General features: G+C 38.4%; 1 protein-coding gene across 1 annotated transcript in view; it reads left to right on the top strand.

Moving 5' to 3' along the window:
- Positions 1–15,239, top strand: part of NUP188 (nucleoporin 188) — a 54,503-nt gene that overhangs the window by 12,994 nt on the left and 26,270 nt on the right. Inside the window, exons 4-9 of the mRNA XM_058693858.1 lie at positions 1,580–1,664; positions 3,754–3,834; positions 4,323–4,367; positions 5,613–5,705; positions 6,141–6,260; positions 14,163–14,374. Coding sequence (XP_058549841.1) covers positions 1,580–1,664; positions 3,754–3,834; positions 4,323–4,367; positions 5,613–5,705; positions 6,141–6,260; positions 14,163–14,374 — 636 coding nt within the window. The remainder of the gene's footprint in view (positions 1–1,579; positions 1,665–3,753; positions 3,835–4,322; positions 4,368–5,612; positions 5,706–6,140; positions 6,261–14,162; positions 14,375–15,239) is intronic.

Below are 15,239 nucleotides of genomic sequence, written 5' to 3'. Positions count from 1 at the left end.
TGTCTGTGTTCTTAATCCTCATTCTGTGTTGCCTCTTTCAGAACTTACTGTTTAACCTTATAGTAGCCTTTGTGTTGTGGATTTCCTGTGAAATGTGAGAGTCTATAAAAAAAATCAAATCCAACAACAACATGCTTGTAGTTCACGGAATGGACATTTGTGGCATTACTTTCTTTTTTTAAAGACAAAAGTTTCTTTGTCAGTAGCATGAGATTTGAGGTCTGACAGACTTTTTTTTTTTTTAAACGTCAGCCTTTATTTGAATTTAACTTTTTTTTTTCCTTTAATGTCTTTTTTCTGTTCTAGGATCCAATTCAGGATCCCACGTTGCATTTAGTTGTCATGTCTCCTTAGCTCTTAGATGTGACAGCATCTCAGTCGTTCCTTAATTTTCATCATCTTGAATAGTTTTGAGGAGGACTGGTCAAGTATTTTGTAGAATGTCCTCAATTTGGATTTGTCTCATGTTTTTCTCATTATTAGATTGGAGTTGTGGGGTTTTTGGGAAGAATGCACAGAAATGAAGTACCATTCTTATCATAACAGAGGATGTGGTAATCCACATGAAATCACTGGTGATGGTGATCTTGCTCATTTGGGCAAGGTAGTGTTTGCCAAGTTTCTCTTCCATCAAGTCATTGTTTTTCCTTTCCCTACTCTGTTTTAGAAGTGGGTCACTAAGCATAGCCCACTGTCTAGCTGGGGGTATAGTGGAATTAAATTCTACTTCCCGAAGGGAGTAGCATCTATATGTAGTATTTGGACTTCTTCTCTAAGGAAGGTTTTTTCCTTCTCTGTATTAATTTATTTATTTACATGGGCACATGTATATTTATTTTATACTTTGTTTATACTTTGTTTTAGCTTTGGTCACTGTGAGTTCTTTCAGGGTGGCTTCTGTGTAATCTTGACATTTTCCATCCTTTTTTTTCCTGAATTATTTTCTTATTTTCTGACATTACAAGATGCTCCAGGCTCATCTTTTATTTTCCCCGCCCCAGCTGTAGAGTTAGCTGTTTCTCTAAGGAGTCTTGGTAACTTTTATTAGATAATGGTATGAGAAAAAAAAAGAAAAGATAATGGTATGAGAAACCAAGATCTGGGTGCTGGGTGTGCTCACTGCTACTGGGGTGCTATAGCTTCTAGGCCCTCTCAGCTAGGCAGTATGTATTTGTATACTAACAGACCTGGTTTTAAATTTCACCTTCACTTTTTATTAGCTGTGGGATTTTTGGTAAGTTATTCATTCTTTCTGAGTATTAGTAATTCCACTTGTAAAATGGGGATAGTAATATCTACCTTTCAGGATAGTTGTAAGGATCAAGAATAATACAACTTAATATATCCACATTTATTATTAAAACTGTAATTTGTAACAGACACTTACTGTATTTATCATTTAGGCATAAGTAGTTCTGTGTTATAAAATGTGTAGAGATGAAGTTGTGGTTGTGTGTGTATTTTGTAGGCACCTAAAGGGCAAGAAAAGGTCTGTTGTAAACATATTTTTAAGCATTTTTGTTTAAAATCCCGAGAGGGTCATTGACAATGAGGAAATGATTCATTGTTCTTTTCATAGTCCAAATTCAGCTGAAAAAGTGAAAGCTAATAAAGATGTGGCTTCACCATTGAAGGAACTGGGTTTAAGAATCAGCAAGTTTTTGGTGAGTAAAAATTAGCACTGGCTCAGTTTACTACCTGCCCTGCAGATGTCCATTGTTTTGTTGTTAGTGATTGTTAGTGAAAATTCAGTGTATTTCTGTTTTGGAGATTAAATTGAGCATACTATGTTTCAAATATATTCAAGTTGCAACTCTTCTTGCTAAAAAGCTACAAATTAAGTTGCCAGACCTGTTTACTACATATATATGTTTACCATATGTGTATATGTTTGCTATACACACACACACACACACACACACACACACACACACACGCACACGCATGCACGCACTGGAGTTTTCTTTAGCATGCGTGTGGTGATCCTTAAATTGACTAGATTGTATTTAAATTTTTTTTAATGTTTCTTTTTATTTTTGAGACAGAGAGAGACAGAGCATGAGTGGGGGAGGGGCAGAGAGAGAGGGAGACACAGAATCGGAAGCAGGCTCCAGGCTCTGAGCTGTCAGTGCAGAGTCCCATGTGGGGCTCAAACCCATGAACCACGAGATCATGACCTGAGCTGAAGTCGGTCGCTTAACTGACTGAGCCACCCAGGCACCCTGAGATTGTATTTAAATATGTAGCTGTTTCTTTTTATTTTCTTTCTTTTTTTAATGTTTACTTTTGAGACAGAGAGCATGTGGGGGAGGGGCAGAGAGAAAGAGGGAGACAGAATCTGAACAGGCTGCACGCTGTCAGCACAATGCCAGGGCTCAAACTCACAAACTGTGAGATGGTGACCTGAGCCCAAGTTGAAAGCTCACTTGACTCAGCTACCCAGGCACCCCTCTTTTTTTATTTTGGAAACGCAGATCATGCCTGCTACTGTATTAACTGTTTGGTAGATATGCACAATTGTTTCTGACGTTGTAAATTTGATCGTCATGTAAATTACATGTCAGTCACTGGCTTCTTTTTCTTGTATTTGGAGTAAACTTATCATCTTTTATGAAATCTTTTAAAAGGATTTTTGTTTAGGTATTTTGCCCATAGCACCATTTACAGTGTTTTTCAGTTATGTGTCTTTTGCCACTGATTGACAACTTGGCTGCTTAAATATAGTGTTATATTTGAAACATGATTTTTAAAAACCTAGTCTAAAATAGATCAAAACATAAGGTGTGCATTGTTTTACAACCAGTATCTGTAAGCTGAGAAGCAGTACTGATGTGTCTAGCGTCAGGAGGAGTGGTTAAACCTGTTGCTATTTATGCCCATCATTCACACAGCCCTCTACCTGTTTCATCTATTTGTATATTTTCTGAATACTCTTGATAGATTTCAAACTAGTAGTGGGCAATCACTGTCTCTTCCCTAGTGTGCTCATTATAATAAATGAGCCATTATAATACTTACAGATACAAAACATGAAGCTCTCAAACACATTCCTCCTTGAGACTGACGGCTTGAGGGAGGAAGTGGAGAGAAGAGAGAGGAAATGAGGTTTCTGTGATTTCTTCAGTCTCTTTTCCCTTCCTCTTTTCCTCATCTATCAATCACAGACCTATCTCCGTGCTTGTTGAGTGGCCTGTGCACATTCACGCAGTATTCTGTCACGGAAATCCCTGTCTGGTAACACACCCCCACATTTCAACTTTTTACCAACTTTCACCAAATACTTGGACTATTTCATTTTTGTCAGCTCACCATTGATAACAGAGTATAGGTTATTCTGTCCTTGTGACTAAATAAATAACTAACCAAAATTCTATTGACCTGAAGTAGTTTTCATTGACTGCAAATCAAAGGATGGGGCGGTACCTGGTTGTCGGTCATCTGAGAGGGAGACATATCGTGCCTTTGGAAGCAGGAATGTCTGCCTGTGCTTCAGTTTCCACAACTTGCTCCGAAGGAGCAAGGATTTACTATGAACCTGGGCCTCTCTTCTCACCCCGACAGCGTGTGCATCAATACCTGAGTTTATTCTGTGTAAAAAAAAAAAAAAAAAAAAAAAAAAGCTTTTTATTTATTCAAGTTCTAGAGGATATTTGTTCATTCTAGAGGATAAACCTTTAGAACATCCTTTGTGCATCCTTTGTGTGTTTTCTGAGCTGACGTGGCTGTTCCTCACTTACGACCTCTGTATTCCAGGGTCTTGACGAGGAACAGAGTGTGCAGTTGCTCCAGTGTTACCTTCAAGAGGATTATAGAGGTACTCGGGACTCACTAAAGGTTTGTAGTTATGCCCAGCTGCTTTCTCCTGCCTTTGTCCTTTTCCTTGTTGGTGTTAGGTGTTGAAGGGTTTTGGTAGTGGTTCTTTGCAGCAGGTAGGTGGTCAGATGCAGTCATTCTCAGGAAAGACTTTCTAAAGGCTTAAAAAGCGTGTACTTCAACTAAGGTCTGTTGTCAGACTTGGGGGGGGGGTGCCGGAGAAGTCAAAGACTGACATGTTAATCATAGAGTCTGATTAAGACATCAGAGCTGAGAACCACCTGGTACGGTATCTCGCCTCTCTAACCCAACATTCTACACATGAGGAAGTGGAGTCGAGGGGAGGGGGCGGGGATTTGAGTACACATTTGGATACGTGTAGGTAAAAAATGCATCCAGAAATGAATGGGCAGTTATAATCTTGAAGGGTGAGGCGAAGATGTTTATCTTTTTCTTTGTTAATTGAGCTTTGCTTATACGATGGCTTCTTGACTTCTTTTTTCCTTCAGACGGTACTGCAAGACGAGAGGCAGAGCCAGGCCTTAATCCTGAAGGTTAGTAGTAGTCACTGTTTTCATTCTTTTTTTTTTTTTTTAATTTTTTTTTTAACATTTATTTATTTTTGAGACAGAGAGAAGACAGAGCATGAACGGGGGAGGGGCAGAGAGAGAGGGAGACACAGAATCGGAAGCAGGCTCCAGGCTCTGAGCAGTCAGCACAGAGCCCGACGCGGGTCTTGAACTCGCATACCGCGAGATCGTGACCTGAGCCGAAGTCGGACCCTCAACCGACTGAGCCACCCAGGCGCCCCAACTGTTTTCATTCTTTGATGTGAAATTGGGTGATGGCTTCTTGACCTTGTTCTCCTGGGCATTGCTGGCTTTTGAGTGTTTTGTTGGGGAAGCATTGAGGCCTCAGTGAAGTAGCTTAGTAACTCACTGTGAAACAAGAGGCTTTTATCCACTGGACCCAGCTGAGACCTTTTCCAAAGGAGATTCTTTGGTTACTGGGCATGCAAACTGGTTCATGCATAGTTTTTCTCTCAGTCTAAATGCAAGAATATTAATTTATATTTTTTTATTCCTTTATCTCCTCCTACCCCCCAAATCAACCTTCACATTGAGGATGTCATATAAAGTGGAATTTGACTGTGACTTCTGAAGTGGTTTCCTATTTTTGGTGTTTATTGAGAATTAAGTACATTAGTAACAAGCAGTTAGGACATATACAAGGGTTATTTTTATATTTGTTTTCATTTATTTGGCCTGTCAGTTACAGCATTATGTGTTATTTGAAAGCTCTGACAAGTCATGCTAGAAAACTTGTTTATATTTTTATAGAATTTCTTTTATCTTGAGGAATTTGACTTTTATCCTATTTCATGAAGTTCTTTTGCTTTCTTTTGGCCTAACACAAACTTTCCATTTCTGTGATTGCTTGTAGAAGTCAGACTTTTCCATTCGTATCTTTTTTTTTTTTTTTTTTTTTTTTTTAGTGTTTATTCATTTTTGAGACAGAGGGAGACAGCATGAGCCGGGGAGGGGCAGAGAGAGAGGGAGACACAGAATCTGAAGCAGGCTTCAGGCTCTGAGCTGCCATCACAGAGCCCAACGCGGGGCTCATACTCACGAACCACGAGATCATGACCTGAGTGAAGTGGTCAGATGCTTAACCGACTGAGCCACCCAGGCGCCCCTTCCATTCATATCTTTAAGCGATCTTCTTATCAATAAATTTAAAATTGAGTGTCTTCTGTGTAAAGGTCAGTAAATGATTTTGCATCTTTGGGTTCTTCCCAGATTGCAGATTACTACTATGAAGAAAGAACCTGTATTCTTCGTTGTGTCTTACACCTTCTCACTTATTTCCAAGATGAAAGACACCCCTATAGGGTAAGCTCATTTAGTCCTCTTGGTTTTTCTTTATCCTATAAAATTCAATACTTTTATTTTTTCATTATTTATTTATTTATTTATTTATTTATTTTCTTAATGCTTATTTATTTTTGAGAGAAACAGAGACAGAGTGTGAGCAGGGGAGGGGCAGAGAGAAAGGGTGACAGAATCTGAAGCAGGCTCCAGGCTCTGAGCTGTCAGCACAGAGCCCGATGTGGAGCTTGAACCCATGAGCCGCGAGATCGTGACCTGAGCTGAAGTCGGACGCTTAACTGACTGAGCCACCCAGGCGCCCCTTAAATTCAATACTTTTTTTTTTTTTTTAATTCAATACTTTTAAAAAAATGTTATATTATTCATATTCGCATGCATTTGAATATTAACCTTTTACTCTAGGTATAAGTTACTCTGAGGGTTTGTTTTTTTTTTAAGGTTGAATATGCAGACTGTGTTGATAAATTGGAGAAGGAACTAGTCACAAAATACAGACAGCAGTTCGAAGAGCTTTATAAAACTGAAGCACCAACTTGGGAGACACATGGAAACCTCATGGTATGTGGTTACTGGGCCCTCCTGTAACTCTTACAAGAATGGTATACCCTTGTGTATAGAGCTCTAAGTTAAATTATTCATTTATTAACTTATAACATTTATAGATTATCTTTCTTCCAAAAAGTTTAAATATGTCATGGATCAAAATATTGATGACTCTAAGTAATGGTACTTAATTCTGGGCATTTTCACTTGACTTTGTCTATTCAGTTAATTTACTTTCTGTTCTTACCTAAAATCTTCCCCTAGTTGTTAATGGAACTCTAAATTCAAGATTTCATCCTCTTTATTATCATTATCTGTTAAGTATGTGACACTATTTTATCCTAAACCATAAAGCATTTATAAATTAGAACATGATCTTTTTTGTTTTGAAAATAATACATGGTTATTAAAACAACGTAACCAAAACATGGATAGTAACTATTGAAAATAATAGTGGTAAAGGGCCCATTTACAATAGCCATAAAAGCATAAATTTCTCAGGAATAAGCATGCAGCCATCCAAAATCTAACTGAAGATCGCTTCTCGGCCTTTTGGCTAAGATCAAGTGCAAAATCTAACTGAAGAGAACTTTAAAATTCTATAAAGGGTATAAAAAAGTCATAACCGAATAGAGAAATACACTGCATTCTTGAATATAAAGACAGCACCATAAAAGTGTCAGTTTTTCTTACATAAACCTATAATTTTATTTATTTTAAATATTTAAAAATGTTTGTTTTTGAGAGAGAGCACACATGAGTGGGGGAGGGGCAGAGACAGAGAGGGAGACACAGAATCTGAAGCAGGCTCCAGGCTCTGAGCTGTCAGCACGGAGTCCGACATGGGGCTTGAACTCATGAGCTGTGAGATCATGACCTGAGCTGATGTCGGACGCTTAACCGACTGAGCACCCAGGCACCCCAACCTATAAATTTAGTGTAATCCCTACAAACAAACAAACAAACAAATACAGATAAGTGTTTGTTTTGCCTTTTATTTTGGAACTGAACGAGCTGATTCTAAAAGTCATATGAAAAATAAGTAAGAATAGTCAGGAAATTTTTGAAAAAGGAAAATTACTTTTATTAGATAATTACCATTACAGTAATTTAAAGCATGGCATTGACATATGAATGAATAGACTTATAAATAGAGCATAATAGAACATCTGGCTATAGACCCAGATGCTGAGTTAGCATATGATAAAGGTGGCATTTCAATCAGTGGGAAATGTATTTTTCAATAAATGGTGTTGAACTACCGGATAGCCTTGGGGAGGAAAAATAAACTCTGTCTTCTATCTTCTACCAAAAGAAAATCACGTAGATGATTTAAATTGAAAAAAAAAATATATATATATATTAAATTGAAAAAAAAACTATAGGGGTGCCTGGCTGGCTCAGTTGGTGGAACATGTGAATCTTGCTCGGGGTCATGAGTTCGAGCCCCACATTGGGCATATAGTTTACTTAAAAAAAAAATTAACTATAAACATATTAGAAAGAAAACATGGGAGGTGGGTTTTGTTCTTGTGTTTTGTTTTGGAGTGGAGAAGACTTTTTAAAGTAAAATTCAGAAGCCATAAAAGAAAAATAATTATAAACATCAAATCAAAAACTTGCAAGGCAGAAAAGTCAAAAACAAAAATAGTGCAGTAAACAAAGTCAAGACAAACTCATATTGGGTTCTTAAAATAGAAAGAACTCTAAATCACTAAGACCCAATAGAAAAACAGGGCAAGGCAATGAACAAATTCACGTGGCAACACTCTTGCCCATGGGATGGGATAATGGGTGCTCATATTTTGCTGTATAAACAGTCCTTTTTTAATGGAAAATATTATGAAAATACTTAAAAATTGAAAGGCACGTATTTCTTGACCTAGCAGTTCTAGGTTTTTTTTTTCTTTAATGTTTATTTTTGAGAGAGAGAGAGAGAGAGAACGAGCAGGGGAGGGGCAGAGAGAGAGGGAGACAGGATCTGAAGCAGGCTCCATGCTGACAGCAGAGAGCTTGATGCATGGCTTGAACTCACAAGCCATGGGATCGTGACCTGAGCCGAAGTTGGATGCTTAACCAACTGAGCCACCCAGGTGCCCCTTAGCAGTTCCAGTTTAAGAGTTTATCCTATAAATACATCCATACTTGTGTGAAACGACTTGTGTAATGACAAATTGGTAGCATTCCCCGCCCCCCAGCTTTATTCAGGTATAATTTCCATCCAATAAAATTCACTGATTTTAAGTGTATGGTTTTGACAATTGTATGTAGTTGTATGCATGTCAGTATATCGAATGTTTCTGTCTCCTCTAGAAAGTTTATGGTCAGTCTGTGACCTCTGGCCCCAGACAACTACTAATCTGCTTTCTGTTACTATAGTTTTTTGTTTTTTGTTTTTAAACATTTATAGGTGTCACTGTTAATATAATTTTGCCTTTTATAGAGTTTCATGTAAATAGAACCATATAATATATACAGAGTCTTTTCTGTTTGGCTTCTTTCACTAGCATACTGTTTTTGAGATTTATCCAGGTCATATTCATGTAATAATACTTCATTCCTACTTGTGGTTGAATGTTATTTCATTATATGGATATATACCACATTTTGTTTATCCATTTATCATTTGGTACATATTTGAGTTCTGTTTTTTGGCAGTAATGAGTAACGTGCAGTGAACATTAACATGCAGGTCTTTTTATGGATAGGACGTAGGTTTTCATTTCTCTTGGATAAATAAATATCTGGGAGTTGGGTTGTTGGGTCACATTGTAAGTGTGTATTTTTATCTTTATAAGGTATCGACAAACTGCTTTCCATAGGGTCTGTACCATTTTCCATTCTTTTTTTTTTTTTTTTTTTTAAGTTTTAAAAGTTATTTTGAGAGAAAGTGAGCATGTGTGTTCAAGCAGGGGAGGGGCAGAGAGAGAGGGAGAGAGAGAACCCCAGGCAGGCTCCATGTAGTCAGCACAGAGCCCGACCCGGGGCTCCATCTCACAAACTGAGATCATGGTCTGAGTTGGAATCAAGAGGTGGACGCTTAACCGGCTGAGCTACCCAGGCGCTGCTACCATTTCCATTTGTCACAGCATTTTTGAGAACTCATTCTCTTCCATATCTACACCAACACTTGGTAAGGTCATTGATTTTAATTTAATTTAATTAATTTATTTATTTTTTAAATATATGAAATTTATTGTCAAATTGGTTTCCATACAACACCTAGTGCTCATCCCAACAGGTGCCCTCCTCAATACCCATCACCCACCCTCCCCTCCCTCCCACCCCCCATCAACCCTCAGTTTGTTCTCAGTTTTTAAGAGTCTCTTATGCTTTGGCTCTCTGATTTTAATTGTAAACATCTAATAGATGTGTAGTGATATCTCATTGTGGTTTTAATTTGTGTTTCCCACATGACTAGTGATGTTGAGCATCTTTTTACATGCTTGTTTGCTTATATTTTTGTTGAAATGTTTATCCAATCTTTGCTTCCATGGTCTTACTGGGTTATTTGTCTTACTGAATTTTAAGAGTTCTCAATGTAGGGGCGCCCAGGTGGCTCAGTCAGTTGGGTGTCTGACTTTGGCTCAGGTCATGATCTCACGATTCATGGGTTCGAGCCCCACATTGGGTTCTGTGCTGACAACTCAGAGCCTGGAGCCTGCTTCAGAATCTGTGTCTGCCTCTCTCTTTGCCCCTCCCCTGCTTATGCTCACTCGCTTTCTCTCAAAAATAAATAAATAAATAAACATAAAGAAAAAGTTCTCGATGTATTCTGAAGACAAGCCATTTGACAGATAAATGTTTTACAAATATTTTCTCTCACTTTATGGCTTTCTTTCTTTTTCTTTTTCCTTTTTTTTTCACCTAAACTGTCTTAAGACCAAACTTAAATTTTGATAAAATCTGTTTTATCAGTCTCTTTCTCTTCGGATTCTTGCCTTTTGGGCCTTGTTTCAAGAACTCCTGGGGCGCCTGGGTGGCTCGGTCGGTTACGCGTCTGACTTCGGCTCAGGTCATGATCTCACGGTCCGTGAGTTCGAGCCCCGCATCGGGCTCTGTGCTGACAGCTCAGAGCCTGGAGCCTGTTTCAGATTCTGTGTCTCCCTCTCTGTCTGCCCCTCCCCTGTTCATGCTCTGTCTCTCTCTCTCTCAAAAATAAATAAACGTTAAAAAAAAAAAAAAAGAACTCTTTGCTTAGGGGTACTTGGGTGGCTCAGTCAGCTGAGCGTCTGACTGCCTCTTGGTTTCAGCTCAGGTCATGATCTCATGGTTTGTGGGATCAAGCCCCAAGTGGGGCTGAGTGCTGATAGCGAGGAGCCTGCTTGGGATTCTCTCTCTCTTCTCTTTTTCTCTCTCTCTCTCTCTCTCTTAAATAAACTTAAAAAACAATCTTTGCTTAACCTAATGTCACATTTTATTTTTTTTCTTTTAGAAGTGTAATATTTTTAGCACATTTATTTACTTCAGTAATTACTTTTTAGTTAATTTTAGTGTGTGGTGTTGAGGTAAGGGATGGGATTAATTTTTTCCCCCATACAGAGATCTTCTCCCAGTGCCATTTATTGAAAAGACTTGTCTTTTCCCATTGGATTATCTTGGCATCTTTGTAAACAAATCAATTGATCATAAAATGTGTATCTACCTCTGATGCATTGAACTCTACATCTGTCTTTACATTAATATCATACTGTCTTGATTAAGATAGTTTTATTAGTAAATCTTAAAATTAGGTAGTGTAATTCTTTCAACCTCATTCTTTTTAAAAATGTTTTGACTATTCTAGGTCCTTTACTTTTCCACAGCAACTTTAGAATTAGCTTGTCTCTTTCTTCCAAAAAAAAATGCTTTCTAGGATTTTGGTCAGAATTTTGTTGACTCCATAAATCAATTTGAGGAGACTTGCCATCTTAATAATGTTATTAAGTCTTCTGATCCATGAACCGCGTATATCTCTTCATTTAGTATATCTTGTTTAATATACCTAAGTAAGGTTTTATTTTCAGTATTCACATATTACACATTTTTTGTTAAATTTATTCTTAAATATTTTATTTTAAAATATTTCTGGAAAATATTTTTTTGTAAATATTTTTCTTTAATCTTTTTTAATTTTTATTTTCTTAATTTTAGAGAGAGTGTACAAGCGGGGGAGGGAGCAGAGGGACAGAGAGAGTGAATCTTAAAAAGGCTCCATGCTCAGCGTGCAGCCTGACATGGGGCTCAATCTCACAACTGGAACATCATGACCTGAGCTGAAATCAAGAGTGAGACGCTTGGGGTGCCTGAGTGGCTCAGTCAGTTAAGTGTCTGACTTCGGCTCAGGTAACCATCTCATGGTTTGTGAGTTTGAGTCCCGAATGTGGGCTTTCTGCTGTCAGCACGGAGCCTCCTTTAGATCCTTTGTCCTCTCTCTCTTTCTCTCTCTGCCCCTCCCCTGCTCATGTGCACGTGTGCCTGCTCACTCTATGAAAAATAAATAAGCATTAAAAAAAAGAGAGAGAATGGGGCACTTAACCGACTGAGCCACCCAGGTGCCACATTCTTTTCCTAATTTTTAAAATAGAAACTTAGAGAACAGATTTTAGAACATTCCTAATAAATAACTATAAATGTTGCTTTAAGCATTGCTTTTTGCCGTATCCTAAAAATTTGGTATGTTGGATTTTCACTATCATTCAGTTCAAAATAGTTTCTAATTTCCCTTGTGATTTCCTTTGACCCTTGTATTATTTAGAGTGTGTTGTTTAATTTCCAAACATTGGATGTTTTCTTAGATATCTTATTGATTTTTAATTTGACTCCATTATGATCAAAGAACATATTTTGTATCATTTTGATCTTTTTATTTTTTTTAATAACTTTATTTTTTGTTTTAGAGAGAGAGAGGACATGAGTGAGCGAGCAGCGGTGGGGGGGGGAGGGGGAGAGAAAGAGAGAATCCCACGTAGGCTCTGCACTGTCAGCGAGGAGCCCAAAGTGGGCCCAAGCTCACCCGAAGAGTGACTCGAACACAAGAACTGTGAGATGACCTTAGCCAAAGTCAGATGCTTAACCGACTGAGCCACCCAGATGCCCCCATTTTGGTCTTTTAAAATTTACTGTCCCATGGGTTATGGCCCATTATATGACATATGTTGGTGAATGTACCACGAACACATAAAAGAATGTGTATTCGGAAGTAGTTGGGTATGATCGTGCAAAATACCAGTCAGGTCAAGATTATTTAGTTCTGTGGTTTTGCCAGTTTTTTTGTCTGGTCTGTCAGTTGTACATTGGTTTTATTTATTTATTTTAATTTTTTGGAGTCTGGTTGACACACAATGTTACATAAGTTTCAGGTGTACAGCATCATGATTCAACGTCTCAGCATGTTTTGCTTGCTCACCACGAGTGTAGCTATCATCTGTTACCACACAGTGTTATTATATCATCGACTATATTTTCTACTCTGTGTTTATTCCCATGACTTATTCATTCCATAACTGGATACCTGTATCTACCACTCCCCTCACCCATTTTGCCCATCTCCCCAACCCCTCCCCTCTGGCAACCATCAGTTTGTCTCTGTATTTACAGGTCTCATTCTGCTTTTTGTACGTTTCTTCTTCATTTGTTTTGTTTCTTAGTTTCCAGATATGAGTGAAATCACATGGTATTTGTTTTTCTCTAACTTACTTCACTCAGCGTAGTGCCTTCTGGGTCCATCCAGTAGTGCCTTCTGGGTCCATCCATGTCGTTGCAAGTGGCAAGATCTCATCCTTTTTGTGGCTCTGTAGTGTTCCATTGCATGTGCACACGCATGAGTGTGTGTGTACCACATCTGTCATCTAAGAAGGACACTTTCTTTGCTTCTATATCTTGGCTATCGTAAATAATGCTGCAGTAAACATAGGGGTGCATGTATCTTTTTGAATTAGTGTTTGCATTTTCTTTGGGTAAATACCCAGCAGTGGAATTATTGTATCATACGGTATTTTGTGTTTTTTTAATATTTTGAGGAAACCTGATACTATTTTCCACAGTGGCTGCACCAATTTGGATTCCCACCAACAGTGCACAAGGGTTTGTTTTTCCCCACATCTTCACCAACACTTGTTTGTACATCCAAGGGAGCTGGGTAAAATAAATTATGGCCAAACAAACAAATACGGCATTTCCATGTGGTGGAGTGCTGTGCAACTTTAAAAAATGATGAGGGGACTGATAATGAAAAATAAGAAAATTCTTAATGTGCTATTAGAGGAAATAATCTTTAAGATACATTGTTAAGTGAAAAGAGTAAGGTGCGGAATAGTTGGTATAGTGTATTTGGTTTAGAGATGGATGGTTGGATGCATAGGTAGGTAGGTGGGTAGACAGACTGTAGAATGAAAGAAGGAGTGTGTGGCATATTACTGGAAGGAAAGACAAAAACCTCTGACAGTGGTTGCCTCTAGGGACAGGTTTGGATGACTGGGCAGTGGGAATTGTAGGGAGGCAGGCTTTTTGGTGTCGCTTCCAAAATCTTTTTCTGTAATCTTTTAATAGATCCTTAATATTTAACAAAGAGGGAGACTTTTTTTTTTTTTTTACTCTATTCTTATACATGTATTAGCTAATAAAAGTAACTTTAGGGGCGCCTGGGTGGCGCAGTCGGTTAAGCGTCCGACTTCAGCCAGGTCACGATCTCGCGGTCCGTGAGTTCGAGCCCCGCGTCAGGCTCTGGGCTGATGGCTCGGAGCCTGGAGCCTGGAGCCTGTTTCCGATTCTGTGTCTCCCTCTCTCTCTGCCCCTCCCCCGTTCATGCTCTGTCTCTCACTGTCCCAAAAATTAATTAAAAAAAAAAAAAAAAAAAAGTTAAAAAAAAAAGTAACTTTAAAATGTTTTATGTTTTAAAATCTGACTTATTTTTCCCATTTTTCCTTCATTGTGCAGACTGAGCGCCAGGTATCTCGCTGGTTTGTTCAGTGCCTTCGGGAACAGTCCATGCTGCTAGAAATTATTTTCCTTTATTATGCATACTTTGAGATGGCACCTAGTGACCTGTTGGCATTGACCAAGATGTTTAAAGAGCAAGGATTTGGTAGTAGGCAGACCAACAGGCACCTGGTGGATGAGACCATGGACCCTTTCGTGGATAGGATTGGGTAAGTCTATTGAACTTGTGCAGTGTTTAGAACATTGATATTCTAGTTCCTGTGAATGGGTGAGGGGAGAGTCTAGATGCACTTTTCACTTAGTGGGTAGGGAAACAGATGGGTGTGCTTCACGTTCCCAGTCTTACAGGGAGTAAAGACTGAGACTGAGAGGGACGTGTTTTCTCAAAATACGTATTCCATTCTCATCTTTTACTATGTTCACTTAAGAGGTTCATCTAGTCAACAAAAAATGTAGTGAGTGTCAATGGTAGGCCAGTGCAAATGCTAAGAAGACAGTGACAAGGCAGATGTGTCCCCTGCCCTCTTTGAAGTCCTCATCTACGGACTTTGAATTTTATGGCAGTGAGTAGAGCCACATCTTTTTTTCATATGTATGAAAATACATTGTTGATGTTTTTTGACATAAATGGTATGTGCTTTTACAACTAAATTTTCCGCATAACTAGATGTCCTGGAACTCTTTCATCTCAGGATGTTCTTTTTAGCTGCTGCATATTAATACATGGTATGGATGTTTATTTCATGGTTCACTAATGGTAGGCAGTTAGCTATTTTGCACATTCCAAATAATGCTTATAAAGAACATTCTTTACAAGCCTCTCTATGCATCTGGATGAGTACAACTCTAAAATAAAGATCTAGAAATGTAATTGTTGGGTTGAAGGGTATGTGCCTTTGTATTTATAAAATATCTGTTGCCAAACTGTTTTCCACAAAGCCTGTACCAATTTACACTTCCACAGTGGGAGGAGAGAACCAGTTTCCCCACAACCTTGCAAACCCTTGATATTATCTGTCGCCCCCCTCAGTTTGATCCCTTTGGTGTACTGATTTGCCTTTCTCGGGTTATCCG

The sequence above is a fragment of the Neofelis nebulosa genome, chromosome 12 (assembly GCF_028018385.1).
Source record: "Neofelis nebulosa isolate mNeoNeb1 chromosome 12, mNeoNeb1.pri, whole genome shotgun sequence".
In the NCBI taxonomy this organism is placed as follows: domain Eukaryota; kingdom Metazoa; phylum Chordata; class Mammalia; order Carnivora; family Felidae; genus Neofelis; species Neofelis nebulosa.
Note: the sequence above shows the minus strand (reverse complement) of the source record. Positions and strands in the feature narration are given on the sequence as shown.